General features: G+C 38.2%; 1 protein-coding gene across 2 annotated transcripts in view; it reads left to right on the forward strand.

Annotated features, from left to right (window-relative positions):
* Positions 1-14575, forward strand: part of ULK4 (unc-51 like kinase 4) — a 264773-nt gene that overhangs the window by 87513 nt on the left and 162685 nt on the right. For both annotated transcript variants that reach the window (XM_041122173.1, XM_030007779.2), the window contains 2 exons: positions 1421-1548; positions 11261-11394. In XM_041122173.1, the coding sequence (XP_040978107.1) occupies positions 1421-1548; positions 11261-11394 (262 nt within the window). The remainder of the gene's footprint in view (positions 1-1420; positions 1549-11260; positions 11395-14575) is intronic.

Below are 14575 nucleotides of genomic sequence, written 5' to 3' on the forward strand. Positions count from 1 at the left end.
ATCCAAAAATACCATCGCTGCTGCCAGCAAGGTCATCTTTGAAGATGGGTTGGGGTTTTTTTTTGTTTTGTTTTTGTTTTTTTTACCAAATAGCCCAATAGGTCTTTGTAGAAGAATACAGGTGAATAGCAGGTATTTTTATTCCTCGAAGGTAGAGGATACTCCCTATGGTTTTTTTGTCTTTTTTTTTTTTTTTTTAAATTCTTTTCCTTTTTTCTCCTTTGGTTCCTCAGGAGTTACAACATATCGTTGGACAGAGCATAAATGATCCTCATCTTATGCTTTTTACAACTCATAATACCTAATTCTGTTATTCATAATACGAAATCTCTTTTTTTCCTTCCACTGATTCTCAGCTTTATTCCTTTGGAGGCTAAGGCAGTACACATGAATCTCACATCTTTCCACGTGTCAGGCCACATTCCAGAAACTAGAGAAAAAAATCCTTTCAATATACAGGGCAAAATAGAGAGAAAGAGAAAAAGAAGCAAGCTGTGATTTCAGAATCCAGTCAGTTAACCATTGTTAAACTTTTGAAGGGAAATATTTTGTGGTTATTCTTCATTTCTCACTATCCTTGTTAAACTTTTAAAATTATTTTTTCATTTGGATTTATGGGAAGGAGAGAGTTAGCAAGGATCTTAGCATCTTATAAATTGACTTTATCATAGGAATGGAGAATGGTCAGTGGATTAGGAAAGTCATGGCTCCTTACTGCTTGCAGTTTATCGTTTTTCTTTCTTTCCAAGTCCTAATTAGGGTTATTCCTTGAAAAGGTGTTCTTCACTTTATGAACCCAAAATAAATTTAGTTTAGATAAGAACAATCAGAGAAGGTAGAAACAGTCTTGCCATCTATTTGGAGCATCTGTTGTATAAATTAGGGTCTGATGTAGAAATGATTGTATCCAACAAATGTTTTATTTTTAATCTTCCTGCATATAAGGGAATTAATAGGTAAATATTTAATCATATTTATGCTGAAATATTTATGTATTCTGAAAATCATTCAGTCTTCTTTTAAAAGAAATATATTAAAATATCCTATGTTTATTCTTACGGTAAGACATTTTAAAATGTAAGTTCTATTGTATTTTGTATCTCATTTTGTACCCTTTTGGACATAGTACATTAGATAGCGTTTACTTGTTGCAGCTCTTGAGAATATGTATAAAGCAGATTTGCACTGGGCCAGTCTGTCTTGGAGAGAATTTTAGTAGTGTTTTATGGAGGGTTGGTTGGTGTTTTTTTTTTTTTTTTTTTTTTTTTTTTTTTTGCTATAAGTGACATGAAAAATACCTTACTAATACCGAACGCGCATGAAAATGAGCAAATTTTAAATGTATACAGTGTTAAAATACAATGCAAGTAACCTTTTTCCATAAAATAGTATTAACATATTTGTGTTTAATTCCACCAAGGATTTTGTGACTACAGTTACTCGTTTACTTGAAAGTCCTTCAACTTTTATTCGAGCAAAAGCCTTTCTGGTCCTGCTACAAGTTTTAATTAATAACAGGGAGATGTTGCTACTCAGTTGTCAAGCAAGGTAAGGTGATAATGGAAAATAATTAGAGATGTAATGTTTATTTTCAAAGCCGTACCTGAAATACTTTAAAATGTGTGGTGTTTCTGAGCCAGTGTTGTAGGAGTGAACTATTTTCTGTGTAATATGAATCCTTCTGTTCATGAGAATATCAAGAAAAGAGTATTCTCTTTTGTCTGGGGTCATTAGGTGATGATTACACACAAGGGGAAACACTGTCTTACAGGGAGAGTCTGTCTTTTAAAGCAACTTATAGTCCCAGTGAGCATTAGGAAGCAGCAGATTTTGCTTTGGGTAGGGCAAAACAAATACTGCAACCGTGAGTTGTTGCTCTGGTGGGAAAGCAAAATAAGAAGGTCTGTCATGTGCCTTCCTCATCTTGGGGTGTGGTATAATCCATAGTCTTTTCAGGGTGGGTACATGCAAGGTAAAACAGTATTTCTTGGCTATACATGTTGTTGGAGTGATTTATATAATGACCACTGAATTCCTGTGACTTTTACATGAAATATTTTGTTTCTATGTTTTAAAATACCTTGCAAGAAATGACTGCTCTAAAATTATATTTGTCTCACAGTGGAATAGTTATTTAATTTTTGTCTTCTGATGGCATAAAACCATTCCCATATCAGACAAGAGGAAATTAGATTCTGTTAGAATGTAAATTGTCACCATGTTTTGGGGGTGATTGGAGAAGTAATATGGAAGAATTTTATGTGGGATTTAGGATGCGGCTTGTGGGTAGCTGTAAATCTAACTACATTTACAGCAAGTAAAACTTTAGATCTTATATTGATGTTTGAGAAGAATTAAGCATTGGAGCTGAAGGCTGGATTGGAAGGAGCAGGTGAGTTACACCATGAAGCCATTGTGACAGGACATCTTGTGGGGTGCTATCATTATATACCCCTCCACTCACATACAAATCTGTAGATAGCCCAGTTTTTGTAGGTCATAGAGAGTAAGTACTGAAGCCAAGTTTCTTTTTCATGTGTATCTTTCTATACTTCCAGAAATGTTTTATCAGGTGATGTGTTCTGGTTACTGTAAAATGTCTCTAATGATTTGTAAGTGACTTTTTGAATGGTTACATTTTTAATGGCTGCTGCTATTCATATGCTTGTTACAGTACATAGGACTGAGCTGTGTGTTTGGAGAGATGTCTGACAGAAGTCCTGTACTGACAGTTACTATTTATTTATTTATACCTGTCATGGTTTAAGCCCAGCCGGCAACAAAGCACCACAAGGCCGCTCACTCAGAAAATATAAAAAGCTTGTGGGTTGAGACAAGGACAGGGAGGGATCACTCGCCAGTTATGGTCATGGGCAAAAACCAGACTCAACGTGGGGAAAAAAACCCAAATCAATTTAATTTGTTACCAATCAAATCAGGATAATGAGAAGTAAAACCAAACCTTAGAACACCTTCCCCCCACCCCTCCCTCCTTCCCGGCTCAACTCCACTCCCGATTTTCTCCATCTCGTCACCCCCAGCGGTGCAGGGGGACAGGGAAAGGGGGTTGGGGACAGTTTGCCACACCTTGTCTCTGCTGCTCCTTCGTCCTCAGGGGGAGGACTCCTCACTCATCCCCTGCTCCAGCGTGGGGTCCCTCCCATGGAAGACAGTCCTCCATGAACTTCCCTAGCGTGGGGTCCCTCCCACAGGCTGCAGTCCTTCATGAACTGCTCCAGCATGGGTCCTTTCACCTTCTCCAGCACCTCTTCTCCCCCTCCTTCTTCACTGACCTTGCTGTCTGCTCAGGGGTTTCTCTCACATTCCCAGCTCCTCCCCTGCTACAGGTTTCCCCTCTTAAATCTGTTCTCCCAGAGGTGCTGATGGGCTCGGCCTTGGCCAGCGGCAGGTCCGACTTGGAGCCGGGGAAGCTTCTAGCAGCTTCTCACAGGAGCCACCCCTGCAGCCCCTCCCCCACTACCAAAACCCTGCCACACAAACCGGAAACACTGCCTGAGGTATTTTGTGAAGGAGAAGATCTTTAACAATTTTGATCAACAATTTGATCTCTTTTTTTATAATGCTTTCCAATGAGCAGCCTTTCTGAAGAGAATGTGTTGTGAATTTGGTATGTTATTTTGTATTCTGAATTTTGGCTTTATGCTGCTGTTTTATTGTGATGCTCCAGAGCGAGCTGATTAGGGACCAACACGTAATATAACACATTAGGTAAAACAATAGCCAAGCTTATAGCAACTTTATTGAATTGATAAACTTTTTTTTTTAAATTAGTTATATTTACTTCATAATTGTTCTTCAGTGAACAGTGTGTCTTTTGACAGGATAGAACATGTAGACTAAAACCTTTCTCTTAAATCCAGAAAGTAAAATGGCTACAGTAGGATGAGGGAGGAGAAATGACCCATTATATGTGGAGACAGCTACTTTCATAATATCCTGAACTCTGGAAGAATTTTGAGTCCAGTAGAGATAGTGGATATTCTTAGGCTTATACTGTTGAATTTCTGTTGGAGTGTTTTAGTTAAATGTCTCCAGTTCTGTGACAGAAAACTTACTTCAAAATTAAGACTCATAAATTCAAAATTGCTAGTACAGTAAGCAGTAATCAGTTGGCTAACTATTGAAAATGTTTGATATACTCAAATTCTCTTTATGAAGGTGTTTGATTTGAGAAATACAAAGAGTATGTAGTAAAATGTGCATAGTTTTTACTTATTGACTTTAGCAGTTGCAGCTAATGCCTGTAACAGGGTTTATATTGCTTTAGACTATAAAATCTGTTTATGATGAAGATAATCAATACAAGGCAATTTTTCAGTATGCATCTGTTAAAGGATATGATGCAGATAATAAAACAGTAATAATTGTTTCATGGCAACACTGCATATATCTCTACTGCTCCAAGTTAAATCTTGTTCAGTTTGGCATTAGAAAAGGCTTTTGTTTAGTTTTAGTTTAGTAATCCAATTTATACATACCTTAGCAGAGATTTTGTTTTTTAAACCAAATTCTCTGAATCTGTCATAGCATATTTTTAAATTATGAAATTAGTTGTGGGAGTGTGTAATTCAAGAACTTGACAATGGATGCCGCTGGGGAAATTCCACTAGGAATTTCCGAAGTACTTTGAGATTTTGACTTCTGTGGATGAAAAGCATTGATATGTAATATCAAATGTAATTTTGAAGTGAAATTTTTTCTCACACAACATTGATACAACTCACCTGTTATTCTTTTTTCTGCCTGTCTCATGGTAGTCCATTCCATACCTTTTGTTCTTCCACATATGATACAGCTAGAGAAGATAGGAGACCTTTTAGGCTGAAATAGCACTTGTTTGCTTACAATATGCACATTAATTTCTTTTGCTAATCACCCTGAGTTTTCTGGTCTCCTTGTTTTCTCCATGATTTGCAGAGGCAGGCTACCTGTTAATGAGTGGAGGTATACAACCTGAAGTTTTGTTGAGACTTATAATTTCACCCTTTTCTGAACTAGTAGTAATTTCTGATTAGTCTCACTGAATTGTTCTTTCTGGATCTAAATGGTTTCAGAGAATTTCCTAGGTGAATAGAGACTGCCCTGGAGATTGAACTTCTTCCCTAAAGAATTTATTTAAAACTCTTTTCTACTGTCTGCAGAGATGGACACTTAGGGAAAGACAGGGTAGTATTCCTGACAGACTTTCACAGTCTGCAAAAGCCTAACTATGCACAAAAGCATAACTTCTGAGTAAAATCTTTCTCTGTTATCTGTCTCCACCTGCCATCTTGTATATGCCCTCAAAGGAAAAGCTTTACCTGGAGACCTATTACAATCTCACATTTAGCATAGCCTGTTGGCCTTACACACCTAAGATTGGCCTAGAAAAATAGTGAGAAAAAGAACAGGAAAGTTTGGTGCTCAGTTAAATGGGAAAACATGGAAATGGAAGGCAGGAGGGAACAATTACACAAGTCAGTGATTTCAGGAAAAAAAACCCCAGCAAGCCTGTATGAAACTTAAAAAAAAAAAAAAGCGCAGAAGGGGAGAGGGATTCACCCTTGTTGTTAGCATGTTCTGCCATCCAGTGTTGAATCTCTGTAAAATAAACAATATATATTAAACATCCTTTAAAAATCTTCATCTTTTTCTGTTAGCAGAGGTTGACTAAAACCAGGTCCTTGAATTGTTGGGGTAAATGGACTGTATATGTCCTCAGAGCATGCAAGACATTCTTTAGTTTCTTGGAGGTCTCTCATTCTCTGTGAACTTAGTGAACTGAAGGGAGAAGACTGCTAGTGAGAGACCTCCTGGTTTTAGTCTCAGTCATCTGGCAGCCGCATGCATTTTTCCCCCTGTTGAGACGCTGGTAACGTTGTAGCTGAACCTTACTAATATCTAAAGCTGATTTTAAGTATGTTGAGTGTAAATGTTACTGATAGAAGGGAATGAACGAATTTTAGAAAACAGTTTTTAAAGAGGCCTTGAGAGGTTGCAGAGTCTACCCTTCTGATCCAGGTCAAGGTCTGTTATGCTTGAGAAATATTTTTTAACAATTGGTGGATATTGGTGGGTATTCCATGACCTCTTTTTGACAGCTGTTCTAATTGTTATCTATTCCTAACACTCAAAAATTCTTGTTGTTTTCTCATTGAAATTTCAATTCTACAGGTTAGCACAGGAAACAATGTAGTCTCTTTCATTTTACAGTGATTTCTGTATATTTGAAGACCATGTCCTACCATGTCTCTGCTCAATTTTCTGAATTTTGACTAAATCTTCTCTTTTTTCATGTTTATCCTCTTTATAAATGAACAGTTCTTATTCTTTTTAATTAGTAGATCTCATTCCCATTCCTGCTACTCAGGGCTGTTAACTCTCTGCAAATTCTCCCTTTTTTGCTCTACTCTTCACATCTTTTCTGAGAAAACTTGGGTTGTTTTTTTTGTGTAAAAGCTCACTGATGGCCATATCGTGCAATATAGGTACTTGAAGAAATTTAAAAAAAATCAAACCTGACTTCATAGACAGCAGTTTATTCCTTATCGTATTTAACTTACTTACAGTAACGCATACATATTTTTTTCATGTATTGTTGAGTGCAAGACAAACATGTGCATCATATGAATTGAATAAATGTGTTTCCATAGGCCTAGTTTTGCCCATTAGAGAGAACACTGAGATTCTTCAGGGAATAAAAGTAACTGATGAATTGTTCTACATATGACTGAGGAATTTGTCAAACGAAAATAGAGATACTAATGCTTTCCTGCCTATATATGGATGTGTACAATTTTCTCAAGACAATGTTTAGCTGAACAGTACTATTGGGGAAAAAACAGTTGTGCATATTTTTAGAAAATCTTTATGTGAAAGACAATTTCAGAAGAATTCTTTCAAGGAGCTTCTGGACAAACTCAAACAAAAAGGAAGCCTACAGAGGGTGGAAGCAAGGACAGTAGCATGGGAGGAATACAGAGAAATTGCCGATGAGGTTAGGAAAGCTAAAGCCCTGATAGAATTAAATCTGGCCAGGGACATCAAGGGCAACCAGAAAAGCTTCTACAGGTACGTTGGTGATAAAAGGAATACTAGGGAAAATGTGGGTCCTCTCTGGAAGGAAACGGGAGACCTGGTTACACGGTTTGTGGAGAAGGCTGAGGTACTCAATGACTTTTGCCTCAGTCTTCCCCGGCAAGTGCTCCAGCCATGCCACCCAAATTGCAGAAGGTAAAGGCAGGGATTGGAAGAATGAGGAACTGCCCACTGTAGGAGAAGATCAGGCTCGAGACTATCTAAGGAACCTGAAGGTGCACAAGTCCATGGGATCTGATGAGATGCATCTGTGGGTCTTGAGGGAACTGGCGAATGAAGTGGCTAAGCCACTATACATCATATTTGAGAAGTTGTGGCATTCTGGGGAAGTTCCCACTGACTGAAAAAGGGGAAACATAGCCCCTCTTTTTGAAAAGGGAAAAAAGGAAGACCCAGGGAACTACAGGCCGGTCAGTCTCACCTCTGTGCTTGGCAAGATCATGGAGCAGATCCTCCTGAAAACTATGCTAGCACATGGAAAATAAATAGTTGATTGGTGACAGCCAACATGGCTTCACTAAGGGCAAATCATGCCTGACAAATTTAGTGGCTTTCTACAACAGTGTTATAGCTTTGGTGGGTAAGGTAAGAGCAAATGACATCATCTACCTGGACTTGTGCAAAGTGTTTGATGCTGTCCCACACAACATCCTTGTCTCTAAATTGGAGAGACATGGATTTGATGGATGGACCACTTGGTGGATAAGGAATTGGCTGGATGGTTGCACTCAAAGAGTTGCGGTCAATGGCTCGATGTCTGAGTGGACAGCAGTGATGACTGGCATTCCTCAGAGGTCAGTATTGGGACCAGCACTGTTTAACATGTTTGTTGGTGACATGGACGGTGGGATTGAGTGCACCCTCAGCAAATTTCTGACGACACCAAGCTCTGTGGTGCGATTGACATGCTGGAGAGAAGGGATGCCATCCAGAGGGACTTTGACAGGCTTGAGAGGTGGGCCTGTGCGAACCTCATGAAGTTCAACAAAGCCGAGTGCAAGGTCTTGCATGTGGGTCAGGGCAATCCCAAGCACAAATACAGGCTGGACGATGAGTGGATTGAGAGCGGCCCTGTGGAGAAGGACTTGGGCACGTTGGCTGACGAGAAGCATAACATGACCCGGCAATGTGCGCTCGCAGCCCAGAAAGCCAACTGTGTCCTGGGCTGCATCGAAAGAAGTGTGACCAGCAGGTCAAGGGAGGTGATCCGTCCCCTCTACTCCACCCTTGTGAGACCCCAGCTGGAGTACTGTGTTCAGTTCTGAGGCCCCCAACATAAGAAGGACGTGGACCTGTTGGAGCGACTCCGGAGGAGGCCCATGACAATGATCAGATGGCTGGAGCACCTCTGTTGTGAAGACAGGCTGAGAGAGTTGGGGTTCTTCAGCCTGGAGAAGAGAAGGCTCTGGGGACACCTTATAGCAGCCTTCCAGTACTGAAAGGGGACCTACAAGAAAGCTGGAGAGGGACTTTTTACAAGGACATGTAGTGATAGGACAAGGGGTAATGGCTTTAAACTGAAAGAGGGTAGATTTAGAAGAAGCTCTTCACTGTGATGGTGGTGAGGCACTGGAACAGGTTGCCCAGAGAGGTTGTAGATGCCCTATCCCTGGAAGTGTTCAAGGCCAGGTTGGATGTGGCTTTGAGCAACCTAGTCTAGTGGAAGGTGTCCCTGCCCATGGCAGGGGGGTTGGAACTAGATGATCTTTAAGGTCCCTTCCAACCCAAACCATTCTACAATAATTTTGTGATGGGAAGGACAATACAAAAAGAGAGAACTCATGAGTTTATGTACACTTTGTACTTTCCTCTCTCAGAATAAATGAACATACTTTGTATGCTTCTCGAAAGTGATTAACTAATAGAACATGCTTTTAAAAAATGAACCCCTTTCCCCCCAGCAATAAAACCACTCATGTTGAAGTCTATTCAGCCTATTTTAAGTAAAACATAAATAGATCTAAGCATATTTCCATATAGAATCGGATGATTGTTAAATCATGGAAGTGTTTGCATGGGTTTTTTTCTTTAAGAAAACTCTGATCTTTTGTCATTTTTGTTCGAAGTTAAACAGTTTTTGAGTAAAAATTACTTGGTTGTCTGGAAAGGCTAGAGGGCTTTACACCATTTTGATTTAAAATGTTCAATTTTTGTATATTAAAAAACCTTAAAGCTTTTTTTTAAGGAAAATTCTATTTGAAGTGTAATGTCAGATTTTTACGTAGTTATATTCTACCAGACAAATCAAAATTCCTTGTAATTTAATACAGTTTCCAGAGACTGCAAGAAAAATAGAAGATGTCCCCATAGTCTCTGGGAAGTGCAGCTGAATGTGTTGCATCCAGGCTATTGCAGACGTGAAAGGTAGTTACTGAATGGGTCTTTTGATTTAGCTCTATCTTTGTAGCACAGTTCAGCAAGGAGAAGGTGAGTTGTAGTATTCCATAGCAATCATGCATTGTTTAGAGACCTAATCCTGTAAAATACATTCTTAGGTAGTGTCCTGGTTTCAGCTGGGATAGAGTTAACTGTCTTCCTAGTAGCAGGTATGGTGCTATGTTTTGAGTTCAGTATGTGAAGAATGTTGATAACACTGATGTTTTCAGTTGTTGCTAAGTAGTGTTTAGACTAAAGTCAAGGATTTTTCAGCTTCTCAGGCCCAGCTAGCGAGAAAGCTGGAGGGGGACAAGAAGTTGGCACAGGACAGAGCCAGGGCAGCTGACCCAAAGTGGCCAACAGGGTATTCCATACCATGTGACGTCATGTCCAGTATAGGAACTGGGGGGAGTTGGGGCAGGGAATCGCCGCTCGGGGACTAGCTGGGTGTCGATTGGTGGGTGGTGAGCAGTTGCACTGGGCATCATTTGTACATTCCAATCCTTTTATTATTGCTGTTTTCATTTTATTAGTGTTATCATTATTAGTTCTTTTCTGTTCTATTAAAACCGTTCTTATCTCAACCCATGAAGTTTTACTTCTTTTCCTGATTTTCTCCCCCATCCCACTGGGTGGGGGGGGAATGAGTGAGTGGCTGCATGCTGCTTAGTTGCTGGCTGGGGTTAAACCACGACAGATAGTTTTTATTTCATTGAATAAATTGGCTTTTTGATGGAAATACACACGTCCTAGGATAAAATTTTGTGTTGGTGAGTCCTGCAGTTTTGTTATGTACACCTAAGGCAGTTTAAATAAGTTATTTTCATACTTCTATAAAACAGCATTGATTATAAGGAGGGTATTTAAAAAAAAAAAAGTAGTACTGAAGTACATTTTTAAAATCCAGAGCATGGATTTCAGTCACCAGTGGCTGATGATTCTTTGCACAGGACCCCCAGGGATTTTGAATGTGAAACAAAGATGTCAATATTATGCCCCTAAAGGGAAGTCTGGCCCTTCTGTCTATTCAAATGAGCATTTAAAAATACTGCCTGAAGCATTTTGCTACAGGTGTATTATTAAAGCAATCTCTTGTAAGTTAGCCAATGGCTAATAAATCAGTTACCATAGTTTACTATGAGAAATGTCATTCTGCAGAACAGCATAGCTATGCAGCACTTACTGGTTAGAATGTAAGCATTGAGTTTGTCTTCAGAAATTTTGAGCACCAGATTTCTAGAGAAAGTATGTAAGGCTAGTTTGGACTTCTGTCTCTTTCAATATGGCTATTCTAACTAGTGCTAACATTTTGATAGGCTGTAGTATGATTTTTCTTGACTGAAAGATTGATCTCTTGTTACATTGAGTTAAATTATTCTTGCTTTTGCAATCTTGAAAATGAATGTCTTTAGTCTTTTGCTCATATTGTGTATAATGGTCATATATTTCAAAGTAAAGTGGATTTTAAAATTAGTCTAAGTCTGCAGAGGGATTCACTCCTTATGTTAGCATCATATATTAATTTAAACTAGTAGAGTTGCGCTTACTTACAGTAGCTTAAGGGGTTTTTTCCTCTTGTTCCTTGACTCGGTCTTTTGTGTTATTTTTAAAATTTACTTATTTGAAAGGGAAAGTCTAAAATTTCAAGAAAATTACAGAGCCAAAACTAATGTATTGTCTTGATTGTAACCACAGATACTAGAAATGTCTGGTTTGGTAGTATTTTTGAGATACAGTGTAATTTTTTTGTTATGAGAGGTAACATTTTGCACTTGCTTAAATGTAGACTCGTGATGTATATTGAAAGAGACAGCAGAAAGACTATGCCAGGAAAAGAGCAGCAAGGCGGTAGTGAATACCTGTCAAAATGCCTGGATCTTCTCATCTATCACATTGTGCAGGAGCTGCCAGGAATTCTAGGTAAATTCAGTTGGTTAACTGAACAAATCTTACCTTTGCTGACTCCCTTGAGAAACAAGTATCTTACATATACAGGTGGAAAGACTGTTTTGTCTGATTACATAAAGTTTGCATGATACCAGCTTCATGAAGTTTTTTAGTTATGTCATGATCAGATATTTTGTGTTGGAATGCATGATTTCCTATATTCATGTTTTGTATTTGTTTAATGGTAAGCCCCATCAACTCAGTCAGGAAGAGGCCCAAATGTACAAGAAGTTTTATTAATGTTCTAAAGGTATTCCAAACATTGAAAAACCTGAGAGCAAATTTGCCTCATAAAGCACAGAGCTAGGAGAGATGCAACAGGGCATATCTGTGAGTATGTGTTAATCACTTACTCAACATATACGTTTCAGTGTATTTGCTGCAAGCATTTTTTCAGGCAAATTTCAGCCTAGATACTTCGGTTATTCTAGATGCCTGAAATTGATTTGCTCATGCATAAGAAAAGATGGAAAGATTCTCTCTGAGAGAATATCTGTGCTACCTCAGCCCATCCCTTATACTTCAGAATAAGGACTTGAAGTTTCAGCAAAGTAGTTTTTGTGCCAAGGGTATGCATTTGGACAATTTTGTGAATATCTGCTCAAATTTCACTAGTACTTGAGCCTTTGGAATGACAAAAAGCTACTTTGAACTTTGTGCTGTTCACACATGTTCTAACAGAAATTTGCCTGCATATAGCAGCTAAAGTCCTGTCATCATTGAATATGCTGAAACTTGTCATAGTGGAATGAGGTACTGGGGAAGAGAGGACTTGCAGAAGGAACTGTGAAAAGCATGCATGCAGATAGGACAAAACTTGCAAATTGCAGGGCATAATTTGGACTCATTGGGCAACCAAAGAAGAAACTGGAGTAGAAAGAAATTAGTTTGAGAGTCTGGGGAGTCAGTCAAGAGAGGGTGATGAAACAGGATGAGAATTTTGGCCATTTGTACAAAAGTAATAGATAAGATCTTTAAAATTAAGGAGGATCTGTTGGTGAGATTTGAACATAAGGTTGATATTGAATATAAGAAATGTCACAGAAATTACCCTAGATGAGTAAGAACGGTGGAGTTGTCTTTCCTGGAGAAAGCTGTGCTATATGTTATATGAGGCAAGATGAAGTTTTTACTTGAAAAAGTTAATTTGGAGTGAGTGAAGGAAGAAAGGAAAGAAGGGAAAGAAGGGAGTTAGGGAGAAAAGGGAAGAAGGAGGAGGGCAGAGAAAGGAAGGGAAGAGGGGGTAGGAAGGAAAGAGGAGGGAGGAGGAGAAGGGAAGGAATGGAGTGGGGGGAAGAGCAGAGGGGGGAAAAGGGATGGAGAAAGAAAGGGGGAGGGAAGGATGGAGGGAAGGAAAGAGGGAGAAGGGAGGAAGAAGATGACAAGAATGAAGGAAGGAGAAAGTATGAGATTGGTATGGCCAGTCTGAATCATCATTAAAATTCTTATTAAAGTTTCTGGTGGGTGAGATCTCCCACAGAATAGAGTAAGAAAGCTGAATAGGAAGACAAGGAAGGAGATGCTGTGAGTATTCAAGAAAAGAAAGGGAGCAAAACCAACCCTGATTGCATATGCTTTGTTATTAAATGATAAAACATTTTTTCATAAAATTATTTTCTGATGAGATGATACCTGATTTATTTTTCATCTGCTCTACATTATCACTAGAATATTGAAAATGAAATGGTAGCACTGCAAAGGTCAGTAGACGTAAATGTCATGCTGCTATTTTAAAAGAAACTTTGCTTCCTATGACAATGCAAATTTTTGCCTTGCTGCAAATACCTGATCCCTTTTTTCTAACTAAATATCAGGTTTGCATATTGGCTATATTTCAGGATTTGGAAGTCTCAGATGATAAAGGTTTGAGGCAGAAATTCACCTCCTATTGTCTGCATGTACTATATGCAGCTAATACAGTAGGCCCTGATATTTCCTCAGAACCTGCAAGTACTATACATCAAACATATACTTGCTGTCATTATAATATATAATATATCAATTGCTTTAACATGTATTCTGCTGGGATTTTTTACTACTGATGTACAATTTCAATGCATTGTAGACAACTGATATATCGAGCATAATTTTTACACTTTGTTTTCCTTTCCAAGCTAGATTTGTGTGTTGATTGTTTTTATTAAGATTAAGCTGTCCGTCCATATTTGTCCACATTTGTCAGAAGGCTTTTTATTGCTGTGAGTATGACAAAGGAACATGTTCTGCTTGAGGAGGTAAAAGCTATGGGCTCCTAAGAAAAATAACAAGATTTGCAAACCGGAACAGTTAAAAGCAGTTTAGCTGTTGATTTAGAATTAATCCTAGCTGGCTTTTTAAATGTGCGTTTATGTAAGCTCCTTACCAATCCCATCTTCTTCCACCAGATGTAGCTATAAACCAAATAGCTTAACAAGTTTTAGAAATTGGCCTTAAAGATACACTTAAACAAATGAAATAAATTGTTAATCTTGTGGATAATTTTAAAAGTTTTCAGCTGTTGTAGGTAAGAAAGTAATTTTATTTCTGCATTTATAATATTTAACCTATTTCTAGGAAGTAGATATAAATTGCTTATATCATGCTAAAAATTAAAGTAACCATATTTATCTATTTATCAACTGCAAAATTGGCAAATGTGATGATTATATAGGCCTTAAAACATAGAAAGAGAGTAGATTGCTCAGTAACTTGTTTGTTGCTAACCACAGAGAGGTCTTGTTGAATTGCAGTATTGCGAGTAATTCAAAACAAAAATGTGTTGATGAAAAAACAATATTTTGGTATATGTATTTGGAGAGTTTTAGGCAATGCTTTCTTTTTCTTGGGTAGTATATTATAGAATGAGTCAAATCTTTAAGGCTAGGTATTTTTACAGCTTACTTTAGTGCCAGGCTCTGTCATTTCTGCTTATGTTGAAAATTGAACTCCATGGGAGCAGAAGAAAAGCATTGGTATTATTCAACATGAATAAACTCTGTGACTTGCTCTGAAAGGAAGGGCCTTTGCTGGCATGAAAATCATATAAAATACTGAATCCCATCCTTTATTTGTTCAATGCGTATGTGATTTCCCTTTTACAGTTTTGTACAGATCTCTCGTTAGGGAAAAAAAATATACTAAGTGTTCTTTCAAGACAGGATTTGGCTTTTAATAT

This window comes from Aquila chrysaetos, chromosome 3 (assembly GCF_900496995.4).
Source record: "Aquila chrysaetos chrysaetos chromosome 3, bAquChr1.4, whole genome shotgun sequence".
Lineage (NCBI taxonomy): Eukaryota > Metazoa > Chordata > Aves > Accipitriformes > Accipitridae > Aquila > Aquila chrysaetos.